Source organism: Ornithodoros turicata, chromosome 2, assembly GCF_037126465.1.
Source record: "Ornithodoros turicata isolate Travis chromosome 2, ASM3712646v1, whole genome shotgun sequence".
Lineage (NCBI taxonomy): Eukaryota > Metazoa > Arthropoda > Arachnida > Ixodida > Argasidae > Ornithodoros > Ornithodoros turicata.
In genome coordinates this window covers 69,551,442-69,573,877 of record NC_088202.1, presented here as the reverse complement: position 1 = coordinate 69,573,877, position 22,436 = coordinate 69,551,442, and the positions used below count along the sequence as shown (strand labels likewise).

General features: G+C 43.8%; 1 protein-coding gene across 1 annotated transcript; it reads right to left on the bottom strand.

Annotated features, from left to right (window-relative positions):
* Positions 1–564: 564 nt before the first annotated feature.
* LOC135385539 (uncharacterized) lies at positions 565–22,316 on the bottom strand. The gene is made up of 8 exons (XM_064614900.1): positions 21,948–22,316; positions 18,032–18,065; positions 16,627–16,718; positions 16,129–16,260; positions 14,559–14,675; positions 13,635–13,725; positions 5,620–5,824; positions 565–4,995 (listed from the first exon to the last, which is right to left on the bottom strand). The coding sequence occupies exons 1-8, from the start codon at positions 22,199–22,201 to the stop codon at positions 2,276–2,278; spliced, it is 3,645 nt and encodes a 1,214-aa protein (XP_064470970.1). The 5' UTR covers positions 22,202–22,316; the 3' UTR covers positions 565–2,275.
* Between the last annotated feature and the right edge of the window lie 120 nt (positions 22,317–22,436).

Genomic DNA, 22,436 nt, shown 5'->3' with positions numbered 1-22,436 from the left:
GTCAGTGACGTTGCCCACCCATGCGAGGCCGACAGCGAGGAAGGCTGACCTTCCATACCCCATACCAAACAAACAAACAATGGCAAGCCCTTTCACCAGCACCAGCACCACCCAGTGATGGCACACACTGGGCTTTCCATGGATTACAGTAATTGCACCGAAGCAGTGGCGGATCCAAGGGGTTGCAGTTGGGCGATTGCTCCCCGCAAACGTCAGTTTATACATTGGATTTTCCTCTCTCCCCTCCCCCACTACACTCTCCAACAAAGGAACCCCCCCCCCCCCCAAAAAAAAAACGATGGTCTGGACCCACCCCTGCACCGAATATATATCTTTTTTTCCCTTCCAGGAAGGGGCTCATATAACTGAGTGCTTTTACTGTTTTTTTATGTCTACTGTAGTGCTAGTCTTTCCACACATTCCCAAAACTCAAGCTCTGGTGTTAACTGCAAAGGGGTAGCAATAAACAGGCATGTGCAAGGCTCTTAGCATGTGCAGCACACTTACCACTGTTTGAATTACTCATGCTTAGTGCACATAAACACCTACCGAAACACACAGGCGACCTCTCTAGAAGCTTTCTTTACTTTCCTGATGAATGGTGCTGATCAGTGCATAATCAATAAAAGGAAACAAGGAAGATAGCTGAACGTTCTGCTGCATGATGAAATCCAACTGCACCAATTATAAACTGAACAGCAGCTGACAAACATCATTTCCCACGTATGCATCTGTACTCTATCGTAGGCCAGTCTTGATATAACACTATGCACAAGGCACACTGCCTTAGTTTAAATACAGCACACTGCAAAGGTTACAACTCAGCACCATTTTTATATAATTTCAACGCAATATCACATTTTACAATGGTATTCAAACAAGCATCTTTGTACATGCTAGTCCTAATCTTTGTAAGAAAAGTTACATCAGGCACCTTAAACAATGCTTAAATACAATTTAAGCAGTAACAGTACAAAACTGCAATAAAACGTTGCAACAGTATTCCTTGAGGGGTGGAATACACAATAATATAGAAATAAAGGTAAGTGTTACAAATGAGCTTTCAAGGCTACACTACGTTGGTACATAAAAGTCCTTGTCTCACAAGTCTAGCGTAAATGCGGTCTTGACAATTTGCTTTCAACCCTATGAGGGCTAATAGAACAATTGCTCTTTCACATAGCATAACATCTTGCTGACACTCACTGATGCAGTCTACTTATGCTGTCATCTAGCGACTACTTCCTGTCCACCTAGCTTGTTTTTATACTGTCACGTACCCGATATCCCACAGGTAAAAACTTTTTGTACTCCCCCGAGAATTCCCCTAATTTACGTGGCATCATGTACAGGGTGTATTTTACTGGTTATGTAATGCTGTCGAAAAAGCTTTAAATGAAATGGAACAAGAGCATTGTAATGCTGCATACACAGTTACAACCACCACATCAGATTATGGACGCTGCCTTACGAGCACAAGCTAGGTCTTATATTATCATGCATCGTGGTATTAAATCGCATCACCAACACCTTGCAGTACCTTCCCAGTTCTAATCACAGGACTAGTGCTACAGAAAAAAAGTAAACGTAAGAAAATAAAAGCTATATACAAAACAACAGTCAGGCTAAAATGAAATGAGAGAACAGTGCTTATGAAAATTGCTGATGTTAAAACGTTTCTCAATCAAATTTAAAAAGCCATGTTTCTCACAGCCGTGCGTGTGTCAATAGAAAAGGGTCTGCACAAACAGGTGCTTTGCAACAGCTGCGCAAACGCTGTGAAACATGAATGCTATTGTGCTTTGAGAATTTTAAGATGGCAACACCAAGAGCCAGACAGCACAGTGCCAAGAAAAACATGAATGTAGCTAAAATATAGGGTAGGAAAATACACAGCTCTTTGGTCTCTGCAATATTATCTGCTCCATAAAATCGAGAGATCGTGTGATACCTGCAGAGCAAGTCACTCAAAGGTACTACATATATATACATACATTAGTGTGGTGTGCGTGCTAAGTGAACACATCAGAATATGTCACGCACATAACACCACATCTTACGAGAGAAAAATGGCATTGCTGAGACACTCGGAGCCTCTGTACTGACTGCTTCGTTGAGACCCAGCAGCTGGCATACAAGCAAGCCAGTCGGCCATCGCGGCATTTGATGTAGGACACCCCCTTCTTGCATCATCGCTGACTCCACCGAAAGAGTTGCTCCTCTAGCTCTGAAGCTGCCTCTGAATGGATATCAGCATTCCTGTGGCAGCTCACCTTCAATTCATGTCATCTTCATTCTCAGGAGTGAAATCAAGCTCTTTCGCAAACTTGGAAAATTCATCGCAATCCTTCAGGTCCTCGAGCGTTGACTGAAGGTCAGCATCGAAGTCATCATCTTCTCCAAACTTCATTGAAGACTCCCTTTCCAAGTTATTGTTCCACTCCTGCGCCACTGTAAGAAACATGTCATCTTGTGGAGCCAGTGTGTCGACACCCTGATCAGTGAACGCGAGGGAACTGCTAGCCTGCGGTTGGGACGTTGTGGGAAAATTGAAGCATTGGCTCTGAAGCACTGGCGTGGCAGGGTAAGACTTAGAGAAGGTGTCTTCCACTGCATCCTCCAAATTGACGAAAGGCTCTGCAGGTACATCATGCAGCATGAACATCTGATGGACTGGCACGGAACGGCTGCGGTTGGCAGTCATATTTGCGTTCCCCGCAAGAGGGGCATTTTTCAGGTACTCTTGTATCTCGTGTGTGAATGGGTCCACGCTACTGAAAGAACTAGGCATTTTCTGACTTGGCCCTGACGCGTGGCGTTGTCGGGTCTGAAGCCACAAGGATGATGACTGGGGGCCATAGTTGTAGCTGTCAACTTTTGAGGTTGACACGGGCAACCAGCCAGGGCTCACAGGCTGCTGGCCAATCCCAGAATCTGTATCGCTTCCCACAGCTGCTGTCATGCTGCACTCTGCAATGCCTATACTGGCAGGCTCATCTCCAGCACTTGGTGCCTGGTACACTGAAGGGTGGCCGCAAGCTATGATTGGTGACAAAGGTGCTGACTGGGGAGAGGGTGGAGCAATGCTTGATGCTGAGCTGTGGCGCGATCGAAGCTGAGGGGGCGTCTCTCCAACTGCAGGAAAAGTGAAACCAGTCGTCTGTGTTGAGCAGTCACCAACCATTGGAGACAGTGGAGCACTTCGAGGGGAAATGAGATTGTTCCCTGGGCCAGATCCGTGACGTGCTCGGTTATGCGCATAGTTACATCCAAAACTAACTGTTTTGGGGCAGTTATAGTTCAAACAGTGTCTTGCACGAGCAGAAGTCACTGGGGTGGCTTGCGGAGAGACGAAGGGGGAACCCGAAATGGATGAAACACCAGAATCGAGTGCCTGGAATGGGGTTTGTCGAGGGGTGCCACTGTACCCGCTCTGGCCAGAATTGTGGCGCGATCTTGTCCAGGGAACCGGTGTGCCCCGTGGGGAAACAAAAGGGCTGCTCGTCGCACTCGGTGGTTGAGATGATGTGCCAACGGCTACTGATATCATGTCCGTGCAAGTGTGTATGTCACTTGTCTGCAAGACAGGGGGTGATGTCGACACATTTGATGGCACACCATCGGGCAAAGGAGTCATTTGCGGAGATATGGGCGTGAAGAATCTGCCTCGCGTACTGGGGCTTCGTGGCACCGCAGAGGTATGATACTGATGTCTGGTACTTTCGCTTAACAGCGGCTGTGATGAGTTGCACTGGATGGCAGGTATGCCATTCTGTGAGTTGGAAAACTTTTCAAAGCCAGACACGTACGCTACGCCCAGGCCATCATCCTTCCCAATAATAGTAGCCTTTTTTGTACCAGGTGACAAGGCACTAGTTTTCCAATGCGAATTTGAAGCATTCTTGTGCACAGGCGACCCACTCGTGACCGCCGCATCCGCGTCGTCTCCCAGAAACGAAGATGCGTCCGTCACGTTCCCTTCCTGCTTCACGACTTTCACTGCCTTGGCTTCGGTGCGTTGGTAGGAGCCTGGAAGGTTCTTCTCCAGAAGCATGCGCAACTGAGACAGCTTTGCCTTCTTGTTGTCTCCAGAGTTGTTCGGCACCCCGAGGTTATTCACTATACCCACAGGTAACACCGCACCAGTATCGTTGGAGGTTTTACCATTGCTCACTAGTTCGTCTTTGCAGAATTGCTCCACTAAAGCAGTATCGTATGTCCCATCACCAAAGTACTCATTGAATGCTTCCTTTTCAAGGTGCACGACACTCATCTCTTCCTTGTTCGCTAACAGTGGCTCATCTCCATTTGCCTTAACACCGACGGATCCTTCCCCTGTATGCCTCCTCTTCCGAACGTGGGACTGGCACTCTGTGTCGTCAGACTGTCTCTTTGATGCCCCTTCAGCAATCTTTCTTTCAATGCCCGTTGATACATTGCACGCTGGTGTCAGAACACTGATGGAGCTGCTCGGTGGACTGGCAGACTCTCCGTCACTGCGCACAACTCGTTTTGATTGCATGGAGGAGATCACATCCCTCTCACCACTGAACTGTAAAAACACTGCTGTTGCGTTGCGTGAGGTTGGTTTCGGCTGTATCTTTTTGTACTTGCACGTGGTAGTCAGTGAACAACTCTGGTTGTCTGCAGTATGTTGACATCCAAGCTGCAGGCCTTGTACTGTGGGTACAAAGATGATGTTGTTCCCCGTGGCAGAGGCCTGCAACTTGGCTTCCGAAGGGATATCAGGGTCCGCTTTGATTGGAGATTGGTCAGGAAGGCAGTCCGATGTAGGTGAAAATATCTCTCCCTTCTGCTGGCACGCCCCTGAAGAATTTCGACCAGATCTGCTCCCATCAATATCTGGAATACCACGTTCGGATATTTTCTTCTTTTGCTCGCTGAGGCGCTTCTTCTCCTGAAGCTTGCGCTGGAGCTGCTGCTGTGCTGTCCTCTGCTTGCCTGCAGCTTTTGTATTGCAAGTCGTTTGCGTTACTACAATCGGAAAAATGGATGAATAAATTAATCTCTCCTCGTGACATCCACTTGAAATGTCACTGAACGAACAAAAGCATAAAGAAAAAGAAGTGCCCAACAGAAATGCTAAATTTGTGAACAGAATGAGGTGGTTTCCAGGTTCCAAGTATAGTCCTGTTGTTGCAAGAATGAATGCAATATAACACAAAACATACGAGCATTTATGCAACTGGGAACTAGAGAGGGGATACAGCCTCCTATGTTACAATATTCAAACAAACTTTCAAGTCAAATTTGCCAGAGCGCGGATTAAAGAAACAGCCTGCCTCCCAGTTTCGCTGACACTGATGTCCACATAACATGAAGCACACGATTTTTTCCCAGTCATTAACACAAGTGGGGAAACCACATCTAGCCATTTGGGTATAGAGCCACGTGGGTTAAACCTGGTTAGAACCTGTTCCCCCCTCTCTGTCTTTTTTGTGTGTGTGTTCTACCCAAAAATATGCGTTTCTGCTCGATATTGCCAATTTTGCCTTATAGTAGAGCTTCCAAAACAAAGCTTGATTTTTTCCCCAGATTAAATAAATAAAATTAAAAAAAAGACATTAAGCCCCGAGACACAAGGGTCTGTCTAGGTACCTTTGTTGTTGGATCTTGAAGTTAACATGGCTGAAGGGGTCAGTGATCGGCTGTCCACAAACATGCTGTCCACCAGATGCTGGGCCAAGTCCTTCACTGAAGAAAACTTCTTCGACAGCAGCTTCTCAGCCCATTCCAACACCAAGTGCCATGCAGGTGAATTCAGATCCCTATCTTCATTGTCATCACTGTCTTTTGATTTTTCCTAAAGTAGATGTTTTTAACATAGTATAGTAGAAATACCACTGAACATGCCTGTTTGTTGAGAACACAAAAACATTTTATCTTGCTCGAGATTCAAGCAGATTTGTGTCGCGTTCCATGATAGCCAATGACAAACGTATCCACCCACACCACGTGAGGCTCCGCGCCTCTTGAGATCGATGACAGCGTTCACTGCCCACCAACAGAACGCACCTCATCCATGAGTAATTAATCTGCACATGTATGGGTGGTGATGCGCAACTGTCTGCCAACTAACATTTTGAAAGACAGCGTACTTCACAACAAGGTTTTGCACCAGTACACCAGTACAAAATACACAACTACTTCATTTCCAGGCATGTGCCTTTCCTCACCAAAAAACTTCCTCTTGCCGCACACACTATCACTGCGTTGCTCACAGCAACACAGAGAACAGTTGAGGGCGAGACGACGACGTGGAGAGGGACATGGTTCCCAGTGAATTTTGGAATAAAAATTAGAGGCTCTTTCAAGGACCTTTTAAAGCTCAGCCGTCATTTCGCCTGGGATGTAAAACACAGTTTATGACCAGGGCTTCAACGTTTCACAAAAGTATTTATATAAGCTACAGGTGTCGCACAAGAGGGTACATGGGGGACTGTACGATAGTGATCTGTTCACAAACGTGATTGATGACTCCTAATCGTTAAATATCACAAGGAAGAAACGAAGGGTGATAATACAATGCAGAGCACTATTCATTTCTTGCACTTCTGGTTTCCGTTGCTGATTCCTATTGCAATGAGTGCTAATAGCTGCAGCTTCAAAACTAGAGTTCTGACTCCGGATAAGCAGAATTTGTACAAACAGCTCCACGAGAATAGGAACAAGTTGCAAAATCAAGAGTTTTCAAGGACTGCGGAAAATTCCAGGGTTTTCTAGACCTTGAAAACAGCATCTTCAAGTTCCAGGGTATTCGAGGGTTTCAAGGGTCCAGTGGGAACCAGGGAGCAACCTCCATTACTTCTCGCAAGTACATGCTTGCATCTGATCCCCGTACCTGCTCAAGCCAACTCATGTACTGTACACAAAAAAAGTAGGAAAAGTAGGCCCTTGCATGTAATCTATGAGCGTGTGCTGTACATCGATACATTTCCGCATAGGAATGCCGGTGTCCTTGCATAACACGCAGGGTGATGACAGCGACATTCCCGAGGGCATGTAAGTGACCTTAAAGGTCGGAAAGCACTTCAATCACTACCATTTTTTTAAACCAATTGGTTTGCCTGCCTATTAAATTGCACCATGTGAAGTAATTCAATCAACAGGTGCACGAATATTGCAGAATTCGATTTTGAAAATCGCGACTATGTGCAAGGCCTGGAACGAGTCGACGAGCCGCTAGCGTCATTTTGACGTCAGGAAAGTGGAGCCGCTGATTGGTTTAGAGGAACGTCGTCTGCTATTTTTCACTAGGAACCCTGCCACAGCGGTGGAAGAAGTTTCTTTTCGCTTTTTCTTTGATTTATCCGATACAGTAAACGAACATTGGTCTACAGACACCGTTCAAGGTTAGGCCCTGAGATTGTGGAGGCCATCCTCATTGAACTCCCCAAACAACGTTAACCAAAAATCGGTCAACCTGTCCCCGCTCGAGCTCGCTTTTCTCTCCCGCGACCTTCCAAAGTAGGTGGATTATGAAAATAAGCTTCAGGTGCCAGTTGAACACTGTTCTGTCCATGTCTGTGTTTTGTATGGTGTTCGTTATTGTGGTGATTGTTACTGTTGTTCTGTTGTTGGCGGCAATAAGTATAAACACGGTGCAGCACTAAGCGCGGCTTCAGTTCACGCTTCAAAATGATCACCGCATCGCTATGATCACTAATTTGCCCGTCACTTCGACTAGCAACTTTGCTAGCCATTCAGTTAATATCTCATTCAGCAGGAGAAGTGTTCTTGCCGATACGTTGTCAAACACAATCCAGTGAGTTCTATCGCAATATGCTGTCGCCGGCACGTCGCGGCATCAAGCGTTGAACATCCATTGGTTGTCGTTACGGACCAACAGAGCCAAGCAATGTCATAAAACCACCACAATTTATGGTCAACTTACCAATCATCGAGCTAAATGAGAATTAGTCAATGCATGCTACAAACGTGGACAACACAAACACGCAAGTTTGATTTCATTCGTGCCCGGCGCCTTTTGTTTGGTTACCACACAGTGACCGACAACGCCGGTTAAGTTTGCACCCGCCAACATATCAACGTGGACTGAAATAACACGTGACTAGTGTAAATAAATGTTATACGACTATAAAATGCATAGTCACGCGCGAGAAACTGCCAACGGCGAACTGTGACTAACCCAGATATAACATTGCGAACACTGCACTAGCTAACCTAATAATAAACTAACCAACATGCCGCCCTGCTAAGCCAAATGGCTGCTAAGATGTGGCTTCCGTTCGCTAATACGACTTGGACACACATCGAAAACCCGTGATTTTGAGTGGTTCAATTCAATTCAATTCAATAGTTATTTTACTTTCAGTTGGAAGGGGAAGCAAAAAGCCGAGGAGGCTTGACTAAGGCTTCCCTCCCAATGTACACAGTACAGCAGCAGTACAAAATACTAGGGGTGTGCGAATCCGAATATTTTAAGTCGAATCGAATATCGAATCGAATGAGGAAAAAAATTCGGAATACCGAATCGAATATTCGTGGACAATTTACAATATGTGACTTTCGCACTAAAAATTTCCATTTTGTGGCCTATCGCTTTAGTGTAATTTTACTGGCATTAACTGTGACAAGGGAGACATGCAATTCTTCTGTTTAAAGCCCCTAATCTGTAATTTTACATCAGAATGCCTCCTGCTTTTCAGGTGAGCCTACACTCACTAGAGTACTGGAGTGGTTACCTTCATTTCAAAATTTTATGTCCGGCAGTAGCATGTTATACGGATGAGGCTGTAATTGTTTCAGACAACCATAGGCCATTTGCAAAACAAACGAATTCGCATCCTGCCTCAGCTTTGCCATGAACACCCTTTAGTTTCTGTGCACTCACCCGAGGAAGTTGCACTGCTGAAATTTTAGACATAAAGGACATCTTTAAAACACCCTTCTTGTTTGTGGGCTGTAGTCATTACTCAAGAGTAACCTCACAAACATCAAATTAAAGTCCCCCGTCGGCGCCACCCCTTCCACAGACGATGTCTATAAAACTAAGTTTAGATAACGTTATCTTAAACTAAACACCGTCCGGCCTGTGTTGATCCTGCAGCAAGGGCAATTTCGTAAAGCAGGCTTCACCTCATGCACGGAAGCATCAGGTGAAGCCCACTTTCGGGTTGTGTCGTTCATATTCGTGGAATAGTCGAATATTCGAAAAATCGAATATTGGATATTCGATTCGCGAATCGAATAGTTCGAGCGTTTGATATTTGATTATTTGATTCGAATTCGAGAACTCGAATATTCGCACACCCCTACAAAATACAATAGAACCTCGTTAATTCGAACTCTGATAATTCAAATTCCCGGTCAATTCAAAAAAATTTCGAAGTTTTGTTTGGCCCGCTATGTTTTCAATGCATTTGAAGCCCGCTTAATTCAAACATCGACTCCGGTTAATTCGAATTCCGTGCGAGAGGGAGAGCTGAGAGCAGTGTGTGCCTCTCGGAAGGTGCACGTGCGAGCGTGGCCGGTAAGGCCGGTAATTGCCTAGTTGCGTTTTGTCCACTCAGAACAGCGTGTTGCGTGCGTCCTCTTCGCGAGAAGTGAAACCGACGGTGTCCGCGATGTGCTGTTACCAATGTCAACGAGGGCCAAGTATAAAACGCTTTCCCTGAAGGAAAAGCTGGCTGCTATCGACGAAGTGGAGTCGGGATTGAAGAAGACTGTTGTCGCGACTAAGTATGGCATCGCGAAAAGTACTATAGCGGCAATCATGAAAAGTAAAGACAAGATTCGAGGGAAGGCACATGGCTTTACAGCGAACCGGAAAAGGTTCGGGAAGCTGCGCACCCATGTGTGGAAGAGGCACTTCTCCTGTGGCTGAAACGAGCCAGAAGTTCGAATCTACCGGTAAGCGGCCCTATCCTGCAGGCGAAAGCAAACGAACTGGCGGAGCGTCTCTGACTTGCGGATTTCAAATCTAGCAACGGTTGGATCTCACGATTTAAAGAGAGACACGGCCTGGTTTTCAAAGCTGTCAGCGGCGAGGAGGCTGCAGTGGATCCGAGCGCCGTAACCAATTGGCAAGTTGGTTGTTTTCTGCATGTTTGGGACCACATGATGTTTACAACCACTGTCCTGTGCTAATATGTGCCAAGAATCTTGCATTGGAACACAGGTTCTGATAATTCAGACTTCCTGATAATTCGAACAAAAATCTGTGGTCCCTTGAAGTTCGAATTAACGAGGTTCTACTGTAGTGATGTTATGTTCTTAAACACGGCTGATCATCTTACGAAGCAGCATTTTCCTTGTTTCCAGAACATGAATTTCGAGAACGGGGGGGTTTCACGACCAGGAATATCGAGGTCCTCCCTTATTCATCACTTGACAGGGAGAAAGCAAGAAAAAAGAAAGAAAGGAAAGAAAACCGGGAAGCACTAACTCAGATAGAAACGCGGTCACTGCTTTACGGTTACTGCTTGGATAGACGTCTGTAGCCGTACATCGGCAGGATATGTCGTAACGGTCGTTTGAACAACTGTCCGAATAAGATTCCTGACGGGATGTTAAATGGAGTGTTATCACAGGAGAGAGTGAGAAACATGGCAAGGTGTGCCGCAGCGTGAGTTCGACTTTTCGTGAAACAACTGAATGGCTCACACCAAAAGGAGTAAGAAACGCAGATGTTACATCATAGTGAGTTAATACCCCAAGCAGTTCTTCAGTCCACTGCTACAAGTATACGCAATCGCATTAAACTTAAGCACCCCACCCTTTAGTTTGACTCACAGGCAGACTGGACTCTTGAATTTGTGGAAGCTCGCGAGACAAGCAATATATAGTATCTGTTTTCGCTTTGAAAGGTATGCCACTGCCTTTCTAAGTGATCTTCATGGTTCTAAAAGTGTGTATATATACGTCTTTATTTTTTTTTTAACTTTGTGCTCGTTGTCCGTAACGGTAATACCGGAAACAAAACAAAAACGAGGAACAGAGAAAGAAAGATGCAATGGCCGAGCCTGAAACAAAATGGCGAAAACAAACGCCTACAGCCCTAGTTAGAATGTGTGCACATACGCAGCAACTCAATAAAACAGTATCAATAATAATGAGAAAATGCAGGGCCGTGAGCACGTACGCAAACGTCCATGCAACGTCCGGGCATCTCCATATAACTTATTGTGAGGACAAACGACGGATATTTGTGGTAAGTCCAAACCGTGGCCACTCGGAGATGTGGGGGACATCCGTCGGAAAAATGTGTGTCTCCCAGGGAGATCCGTATTTCCAGGGAAGGATATCCCCGGGAACACCATGGGAAGTTTTGTACCGTTTGGGAATGACATCGCAAATGACGTTTTTTTCCTTCTCCTCCTCGTTGAACCCTGAGAAGCGAGTCGAGCGGGAACGCGCGCGACAATGTTCAAGTGTCTCTTTTTTTACGAAAAATATCGCGTAAAGAGAAAATTTTTGTGTTAATCATCAAGCTATGTTACCTTCTTCCACAACGCGTTCAGAACGGAAAATTTTTGAGATGGCTTTCTGAGCTCCTTTAATCCTTGAATTCTGCTTGACAGATTTTACACTACATAAGCAGGGTCTGAGGTTTTTAAGTTTTGCCCGATTCTTCACTGAATTTACCCCCCACCCCCCTCGAAACGCACATTTATAGTGATTCGGGTAAAGCCCGATTTCTCCCCGAACCGCGGGCCTTTTTGTCACCCAGCGGTGAACAACGCTGCACGATTGCGGTAGTGGGAGAGAGGGCAGGATCACCGGCAGGAGGAGGTGACACCGCCGCCGTAACGGCGAAGCGCATGGAACGCGCAAGGACGTTTCCCGGAGCATCAAAACGTCGCGTGCACGCCATGGCCTTGTGCGCGCAGCGAAGACATGTTTGGTAGTGGGAGAGAGGGCAGGATCACCGGCAGAAGGAGGTGACACCGCCGCCGTGACGGCGAAGCGCATGGGACGCGCAAGGACGTTTCCCGGAGCATCAAAACGTCGCGTGCACGCCATGGCCTTGTGCGCGCAGCGAAGAGACGCGCGCTGACGACCACCCGAAACGCATGGGACGCGGACAGAGCGAGTGACGGGCGCCAATGTTGCCACATTCGTCGACCACAAGCGTTCGCGCGCGAACATCAGTAGTTGACACATTCTGGCATACAGTCTTCGCACTCGTTAAAAAAAAAAAAAGATTTTTCCGAGGTCACGTGCATGCCGAGCGCGCGCGCTTCGTCAAATCATCGGGAAAACGTTGCGGCGCACGTGTCTTCTGGCAGTTCCGAGTCTGTCGCGCTTGTTCGGGATGGCTGTACCACTCCGTGGCCGAAACAATGCCCGGCGCCAAGCAACTTAGTAGCAACTTAACTTAGATAGTCCTGAAAACAAAGAAGTTGCCAATGAATCGCGAAAGAATCACCGAACATAACGGAACTCCGACGCTCTTCTGTCCTACTTGGACGCGGAAACGAAAGCGTTTCTCACGTGAAGACTCGTAACAGTGCCACGTTAAGTGAAGTAGTACTTCAATCCATGTGCAGGTTTGTGATTACGATGCAGATTTGTATTACCATGCCATTCAATGCAGGTTTGAAGTGCCATAAGCTTTTTACCACAGTCCTCTTTTTGTCACAGGCAGTGTTACTACATAGTTTGAAAGCTGTTTTCTTTTTTACATTTGTGATATGTATAACAAGCCTGATAAACCCGATTTTTACCTTATCATATAATTCTAAAACATTTCCACCCGAATTGGATGCTGCTGTTTTCCACACGATATTTAACCCCCCCCCCCCGAATTTGGCAAAAAATATCCCCCGAAAACCTCAGACCCCAACTATACGGCAGCACCCCGACAAAATGTGACGTAGATCATGAATAACAGGCCGTCATGGTACACAGAGCTGTGCTTGGTGTATTGTTGCCAGTCGTGCTGACCACTGCTGGGGACGATGCCGAAGTGTGTATGGTGTGTTTTCTGCTTCGATCATTGAGTTTGTAAGTAAGTAACACTAACGCCGCATGCAACACGAGCAATCTGGAAGATGTGTGTTATACACTTAAAATTACGGTACAGCTAACTTCTCTCTTTATTATTCTTCACAACAAACATATCCCGCCATAGCCGTGCTCTCACTTCCTTGCTCTATGAAATTATGGCTCTTGAAAGTGCCTCTTTCCTGTCTTCAATACAAAAAATTAGCCTTGCCTCTCAATTTCTGCGCATTTTACTGGCCACTGGGAAAATTCAGATTGTTATACGTGAGCATGTGCTTGATCGTGTTGTTTATATGTGCTTCAGTGGGCGAGCTGACAGGAACCAGCAATGAGATTGTAGTACTGGAGCTATCGTTATTCTCAAGACCGTAATAAATAGGCTCGACTGTATAGAAAATGTACGCATCCAGAGATTCTTCATTCATTGAAGGAACCATGTCTCTAAATCGTGTCACCCAAGAAAATATACACATGGTTTCTATGGGGAGAACGATCATACACATAACATTACATCATCCCAGATTGTATTACTGTGGTTTCACTGCGAGTGCGAATCATAAGACAAATAATTTGCTTACAGTAAAGACATTTAATATTCATACTGCGCATGTGAGATAAATTAAGTGAGTCATAAATTTTGTTACCTTTGCCAAAGCATCCCCTTTTTCCTTGGATAAGTCTGGCAACTGGGGAACCTTCATATCACATTTTTTACGAAGACCACTGTAGCAGTACCTACAAAAGGTGCACGTCAACTTAATAGCTTATAGGAACTACACAACTGCTAAAATGAGGAAACGTAGAATATGTTTTATGCACTGGGGTGATGCAACACAAAACTGATACCTTTTACAATTCTGCTGCACTGTTTGCTGTTACATGCCAATCATTACGCATTAGTAATAAATGCATACGTACAGTATGCTCAACAAAACTTTCAACAAAACAACAGAAATTCAAGTGTACTGAACAATAATTCATGCTTCAAGAATTCTACGATGTCGCGTTGCTCCTAGTCAGTCACCTCCTAAGCCTGTGATACTGTTCCCTGCTTCCTCAGTTGATGGGTTCAGTTCTGAGATGTTCGATTGCTGGTGCGGTTGTGGGGAAGGGGGAGCGGAGCTGCATACTGAGAGGAGGAAAGCACGTTGCAATTTTGGTACACGCTCTTTAGTGCTGCCTTTTCCATATCACCCCTCTACGCATAAAACATATTCTATGTTAAAAGAAAACATGTTAAACATATGTTTTAAAAAAATACTATGTTTCTCATTGTGATGCATGATCCTGTAACTCGATAACATTTTCACATGAAACGCACAAGTCTAGCACATCTGAGCTGTGTACACCTATAATCCCCTCTACACAATCGGGTTCAGTTCACACACATGTCATTTACAAATTGTGCAGACCCCTTCACAATTTCCCTTTCGCAGTGCAACTTTTAAAAAGTGCTCAAAAGTGTTTAATTATATGCCACCATCAAGACAGACACATTAAACGAAATTGTGAGCTTTTAGGCATTTTGCATCTGAAACGCCTGAAGTACACTTTGTTCATCAGCCTACCTCGAATTCCCCCTTGTTCCAAGACGGCGTGGCCTCACGGTTGGGAACACATGTTTCATTACTTTCCCAAAGTCAGCTGCACACAGAGGTTCAATCTTGTTCTTTGCAAAGAAGTTCCTACAATGTAACAGAAAGAAATTTATTACTACTAAATTGTTGCTGCAAACATGCATAGCAAAAGGTAAATAGCAGCCAGCAAACCACACCCTCAAGGTGAATGTCTATTCATTTTGAGGGTGTGGTTAGCTGGGCCGCTCCTCTTGAGAAGGAGAGAAGAAGGAAAGCGTGAATTGCAGTTTCATTCACGCTTCAATCCCAAATGACACAATGGACAAATCCTTCCTTTTTTTTCTTTTTTTTTAACTGCTGCTAAGGTAGATTCATCTTTAATTCCATAGGGATATTTTAGCATTGCACGGCACTTTTAAGCAGCCATCAAACACTGTCTGAGACTTCTCATTGTCTTCATTGTCCCGAGATGTTCTTCTCAAACTGAAGGCATAGCTCCTACCTTACACTCATCCTATTAAAATAGCAGATACCCGAGGATTTGTCTTTGTCTTGGATAAAACTCAGCTAGTAGAAGTCACCTGACTTGTGTATTATTTTATTCTTGTCTCATCCAGTGGCAAATACGGGCGGCAGGAGAGTTGCGACCCCCCCCCCCCCAAAAAATGCATTATGCATTAGTATTCCCCCTCTCCAATTATGCATTTTGACAAAGAACCCCCCAAAGCGAGTGCCTCGATCTGCCCCTGGCCTCATCTTCCTGCCACGATATGAATTCAGTAGCCTGGACTTGAGTTCCATAACCAGGTCGGTGCACAATATGTTCATTGCAAGTGTTGGGCCAACTAACAAAGCAACCCTCTGATGTGAAAATCTCAATTGGCCAACATATCACGTGCCAGAACTGCTCCGTCTTCAGGCTTCAACTTTGCTGAGCACCCACACAAGCAGCTCTGCTGTTCAATTCCAACACAGTGCTCTGGTAGAAGTAATGATCCACTGGGCACAGGGAATTAGAATGGACTAAAATCCCATTGGGAGTAATCACTTTTTATTATGTATGCTCATGGTTTGCTGTAATTGGCCCAAAATTTAACCCAATTGCATTTCATCGACGAGTCACTGTGTACACCATTTCTGTATATGCGTGCCTTTTTTCGTCTCACTTGCACAACTAAGGATGATGTTGTTTTTGAGAAATACAAAGTAGCCTAATTGCTACAAGCATCATCCTAGATAATTCCACAACACATAGTCACCGGGATGTAGCACGTAGAAGCTAAAGACATAATGCTTTTAGGGAACTTCAGAACTGCATGTTTTTCTTGCCATTGTGATCAACCCAGACCTTTTGCGCTTGTGGTCCACCAGACGACGGTCGTCCTGATCTCCTGCTTTCCATAATCTGGCATGCAGCCAATATTTGACATGGCATATTGTTGCAAACTATCAGCAACTAAAATATTTAGAGATTACTTGCGACTTATAAGTGGCTTAGTTGCTTCCAAGAGGCACTTTACAACTTTGTCAATCTTCAGACACTGATTGAAAGTATCTGTACCTGTACTCCTCATACACCTCTTGCTTTGGAAGGGAGACATCAGAGTCCTCTTCCAAGTGACTCTGGATCCATGTGTATGTCTGAGCCACCTCTGCATCTGCTTTCTTACCCAGAGGATTGCCAGAGCATCTCCTTGAGAAACATTTCAGTATATTAGTATCTCAAATAATAACTGTTGCACGTTAACAGAGGCCATGTCCTGCAACATGGCTTTACATGTCCCACGGCATATGTGATACTCTCAGGTGGGCAGCAATAACAAAATACAGTTCTACTAGAACAGTGGCTTCCAAACTGTTATACTGAAACTGCCTTGAAGGCATCAGGGGGAGTGTAAAGTCCACGTTAGAACAGCACGTAAGACGAAATCCTACAGCAGTGCCCATCTCACACACTAGCTAATGTTTTGGAATGCGTGTGAAGAGTCAATGTGGAGCTCATCGTGGTAAACATAATACATAGCCTATCACAGGAAAAAAAAACACCAAAGAATCTTACTGTTTCCCAGTTTCTGCCTCCACTGGGGTTCCAGTTGGAAGCTGTAGGTAAAGGTACAACTTCTCCACATCTGACAGCTGAGAAATGTCATCCTGAAAGAAACATACCATATTTATCTTACAACATCAATCTTGGAACACAATCCTCTCGTTTCAATGTGACACGGTTCTTTTGCACTTGGCGGCTGATTATATTGTGAAGGCTTTCTGAACTGCTATGCTGCAGGGTTGTAGCATAGTTGTTGCATTCGTTGTAGCATAACCAGAACATTCCTCTATCTTTATCTATGCAATCTGGAGTAGCGAGCAGATGGAGCCAATTTCTCCTTTTTCTTTACGATCAAGAGGGTAAAATAAGACACAGTCCAGCTTGTTGAAACGTCGTCAAGAAAAATAACTTCAAGCATCAATTCGTTGATTTTTTTTTGCCACAAGCAGTGCATTTCCCAAGTTAGCAGCAAAATTTATTATCGGTGTTATAAATCATTAGAATCCTCAGTCTGCTCACTCTAGCAACTGCAGTCCTCACTACTGCCCTCTTGTAAGTACAAATAGTTCACCCTGTCGAACTACATGTTCCTTACAAATTCAACTGCCCAGGGCTTCTGCTCATTGTTTCCATTTTCCCCCATTATTATCTGCAATTTCGGACTGGAATGCTATACCTAAGATATAGTACATAGATGAAACTGATTTAGACAACTTTCGTAGGAAATGCGAGACCCACGTGACGCAGTTCTAGTCAGGGTATAGCTGAAGAGCACACACGTTGTACGTGTTCTTGCTTATTCGTACGAATGTCTGTCATTTTGTGTGAACTGCATATGTGTATGTGTACAATATGTACATCTGTTTCTGTGTGAAAAAGGAGCTTCAACCATTTTTTGCATAAAGGGGTTGGGACACTTTCATAGCTGTGGTTCATTACATCGTGGACAGACAGTACTGCACGCAAGAATACTGAGGAAAAAAAGAGTTATTCTTCTATGTGTCACGCCACTCTAAGGGATCAGGAAATTTGGTGACTGACAATATGGCATTTTTACAGTGCCTCAGATGCAATAATGACTGGGAAGGCAAAGGTTGCCATTAGCGGAACTGAGATGGGCTACAAAACTTGTAAATGTCCTGATGACACGGTACCATAATAAAATGTGCTGAAAACAGGTGCGGTATTCCGAGACAAACCTATCTGCCTTGTGACGTAAACCCCCGAATTATTAATTAGAATGTTAAGTCAATCCCTCTTAATTTGCCATGAGCAAGCATACATTTTTAGCCTGGTCAATATACTGCCTCTTCTAATGTTTATGAACCAATATAATGACGAGCACAGGACTGGGACGAAAGCAACCCCAAATGCAAACTGCGGGAAAAAGAGAATGGCAAGCATTCCTGTCACTTACAAGCAGGGTGGTGATCTTCTTCTTGACATCATCACTGCATAAAGCAAATGAGAAAACATTACTTTGTTTTATTTCATCAACGTTATGACCCAGTGAAGTCATTAAAGAGCAAAGTGGAACAGCGTGCCCACAGGGAAACAGCACTTAACGAAAACTAGACAGACACGGCCATTAGGTCATTATAAAGAACACTCACAAGAAAAGAAAGTATTTAGATACACAAATAGAATTAGCTGTTAATATAGGAAACAGTGTATGTTTGAAAGCAGCCAAACTTGATAGCAGCATTATGGATTCAGGAAGAGAGTCTTATCCCTTTATAGTACATATGTAGAGCCTGAAGTTTTCGGGAAAATGTCTTTCTCTAAATTCGGGGGGTAAAAATTGGGTAAATTAAACGTGTGCACTAAATTCATGCGAATTTGGGTAAAAAAAAAAAAATTTCCAGTATACTAAGTTCGGGGAGAAATAGGGCTCAGTTTCTTGAACTAACTGTAGTGGTTTGGTACAAACGGTAATGTAACTGCATCTGCTGCCAAACAAGCAAGTTAGTGTATTCCTATAGACATCCCAGTGAGGGCAATTTGCCAGGTAAAAAGCGGGTTTCACCCTAAAGAGGCAACCTTCAATTCGGGGTGCAAATTCGGGGAAGAATCAGGTAAAACCCTAAACCTTCAGGCTCTATACATATGACAAGAGATTGCTGTAAAGCTAAGATTTGACAGGGAGCAGCATGGAAGACACCTTGAACATATATTCTTCTTTTTTTTTTTACTGTGTGACATGAACATACTGCCTCCAGGAACTGTGATGCAAAATATTATTTCCTTTGGGAAGCACGCACTTCATGAGAAAATTTGTTTACAAGAGTGTGTGCAGTGGCTGCAATCTCCCCCGGATCCTTCTGACGCGTTGTGACGTCTGGTCATCCGAGCACTTTTATTGGCTGCAGAGAATCATCTGCTACGGCGCGAGAGCAAGGCGGCCGGTTGACTGCTCTGCTTCAGAGGCGGAACGGGCAGCGCCAAATACAACCGCAAGGAGAAAGAAACAATGTAGAAGGTGAGCGCCTTTACTATTGGGTGGATGGTGTAACATCGCAGACGGGCAGACTAGGGTAGGAGCTTTTCTGACCCGCAAGACTGAAGCCTCTCTTGCGCAACAGGATTGCTCTCTACACTTGCACTTTTTATGCAAATATGTGTCCCGGGACTTGCAATCCTAATTTCTCTTCCTCCCGATATATTTTTGTTCGAGCTTTAAAAGCACGATCAAAACAAAAAAAGACGTGCTGCATGGAGGGAGAATGGAAGAATGAATGAAGGGTGGCAAACTAGTTTCTGTAAAAATGTGGGGGAAGCTGCATGCCCATAACCAAAAGGTTTACAAGGTCACGTCAAGCTCAGGTTTCATTTCATATATCGAGACATGAAGATTGTGAGATGACAGAATAAACCTGGGAGCATCGACAGTTCATTCATTCAGCGTAATCGACAAAATATTGTTGCTGTAGATCACAAATTGCTGAAGAGTATTCCAGTTTGGGACTAGCGAGAGGGTTTGTGGTTACCACTTTAGTACACACGCTGTTCTTCACTCAGAATTTCAGAATATGCTTTTTTTGACAGATATTTGCTCGTAACACAGACTGCTAGAACAAGCCAACGTTAATCTGCTGTATTTCTCCAATTCCAATTCTCCAATTTCTCCAATTTTTTTTTCATAGCAAACACGCTAACTGAGGTTGGTAATGGTAGGCGCAATAAACTATTTTGCACCCAATACACATCTTACAGATTGTGCAACAATACATGTTCTTTGGACAATTTCTTTTTTCACAGGATCTGGAGAAGGGAGGGTTCTAGTAATGTAGTATTACCATAACCACCAGGTCGCCTGCTTTTTTGCCGTTTTCTCTAAGAATCCCTCAACCTTGAGTGATCAATGAATGGCACCAAATACAAAGTGTGTGTCTAAAGTCACCACCCCTTTCCTATTTCCATGTCCAACATGCAAAATATATGTAAAAGCTAGTGACCATGATTAAGCAAAATGACGCTTCTTGAGATTTCACACTATGAGACCCCATTTCCTACTTTTCTGGCATCCTACTAAGCTTATTATTCTAAGACCTCCCATACACTTAAATCCCTTACAGCTGCATGTTTAAAGTTCAACAATGAGAGACATGTCAGATTCGCATTACAGCTTTGCTAGCATGATATTTCATCAGGTCTGTTCAAGTGACAACATATTTTCACATCAAACGATGAAAGCTCTTGAGCATAGAAAGAGTTGCAAAGTGCGAGTTTGATCATCAAACAGGGAATGGTGCCTCAGTAGGATAGAGGCACATAGCTTCAAATGTACTTGCCCCCTTGCATCCTGTCTTAACATGCACCATTTCATTCGCATTCTTACAACATGTTTGGTGAATTTCATCTTTCCTTTTTTGTAATGCTTAAAATGCAGATCCTTAAGAAAGAACATTTAAACTAAAAGGCATTTTTGAAATATTGCTTATACTCAGTGATGGGCAAAGTACCCAAAACCTTTACTCAAAGGAAAGTACAAAGTACTTGGCGTCAACGGTACTTGAAGTACAGTACAAAGCACCATATTGTGAATGTGCTTAAAGTAAAGTACAAAGTATAGGGAAAAGTACTTTAACATACTCTTCAAGTACATTGCAAAGTTTGCATAGCACTGCGTGTCACCATTTGATGGTGACAAAGTTTGATAACAAGATTATGGTTTCATTGGCTAAATGCCAATGCAAACATTTTTTGCAAATGGTAGTCCTGAAGCCCAGCTAGTTAGTGTTACTCATCAGTATGAAGCGTAACAGATGGCATAATTTCCGTTTACATCTGCAGAAGCAACCAGCTGTGCTTGTGGAAAATATTTTTTTTGTTCATCCATGTGTCTCTTGGTATACTATCAAAATGTAAAGCAATCTATTTTCTTACTTATCTATACGAAACTTACTAGACATTTTCCATTTTTTGTCTTTGCATGTCCAGTTGGGCACTTGAGTACTGGATGGGAAGGTACTAAAGAAAAGTACTTACGATACAGTACAAATTACTGAACTGAAAATGTACTTAAAGTAAACACAGAAGTACTCAGGAATGCACTTAACGTAGTACTTGGTGCTTCATGTACTCTCCATCATTGCTTATATTACATCTCCTTTCTCATGCAAGAAGAGTATGTTCATATGCATATGTAAAATTACAAATCTCTACATGCAGGGCAGATGCGCTTAAATTCGTGAGCATAACAACAGAACTTTGAGAACTCAATTGGAAATGAAATCTACGAGATGTCGACTGGACACTTCATGGTATCCCTTGATAAAATGAAAGTAACTGGGACTTTAATTTGTCTACAAAATATGCTGTTCAATGAACAGACAAATTGACAGTATTGCCTCATTTGACACATAGTCATGGCTTGATGAAGATGCTACTGAATGTGGGAACTGCACAATAAAAAAATGTAGAAGAGATGCAGGAATTTGGAGGTGGGAAAACTGGTAACGTTTAATAGCTGCACAAAAAAATATGAGTGAAGACACCCCATGACAGCCACATTTAGGGAGCAGTTATGCGAGATTTTAACGCAACATTGCCTTAAACAGGTGCGCACATACAATATATCTCAGATTCTGTTGCTGCAGCTGAACACAAAATGCAAGCGCATACTAGCAAGAGTATTTCCTAGTTTAAATGATCTGCTTTTAATTAACATTATACCTTTAATTAAACCCTTCTCTATAGCGAAGATTTCTCTTTCTACGTCATTTCGAAAACCTATACGTAGGTGCCGTTAAAGCTGTTATGTTTCATGACAGAACAAGATCCATTGTTCCCCACCTATTACAAGTGTGGTTCACAAAGGTGGGAATATTTACCTGATTGTTTGCTGCATGTGAGACTTCATCCAATGAGCTCTGGTTGATGTCTGCTCTTCGGGCGATCCAGAAAGCAAGCCCATGCTTTTCGATCCTGAGGCATCTCCGTGCAAATCACCGCTGTTACTCAATTGACTAATGTCAATAACAGAGTCAGCTTCTACCTTACAACGATCGCTTTTCACGTTCACAACTGCATCTGCGTCCGTTTGTGCCTTCCCATCGTGCGGCGTCTTTAGTTTTACCGACTCCATAATTTGGTGTATATCTCAAGGAATTATTATAGGGGACACACTTATTTAAAACGATTACCATTTTGGCACGGGAATCAGCTGGACGAGTTGTTAGAGGACGCCGTAAAACATGTCCACATATTTCCCTAAACAACCAGATACATCTCAAGTATCAAAGCTATTGTAATGTATATCCTAATATACCTTTAAAAGGTAAAAAAGTTCACTTGTTTTGTGTCTACTTTTCATCTTTCCG

What these genes read in the sequence shown, in the direction of transcription:
- LOC135385539 (XM_064614900.1), bottom strand. Translation starts at nt 22,201, where the DNA reads ATGGAGTCGGTAAAACTAAAGACGCCGCACGATGGGAAGGCACAAACG. An exon ending in GAGGCAGAAACTGGGAAACA is followed by an intron (nt 16,261 to 16,626) that starts GTAAGATTCTTT and finishes ATGTTTCTCAAG; the next exon opens with GAGATGCTCTGGCAATCCTC. An exon ending in GGAACAAGGGGGAATTCGAG is followed by an intron (nt 13,726 to 14,558) that starts GTAGGCTGATGA and finishes CACCTTTTGTAG; the next exon opens with GTACTGCTACAGTGGTCTTC.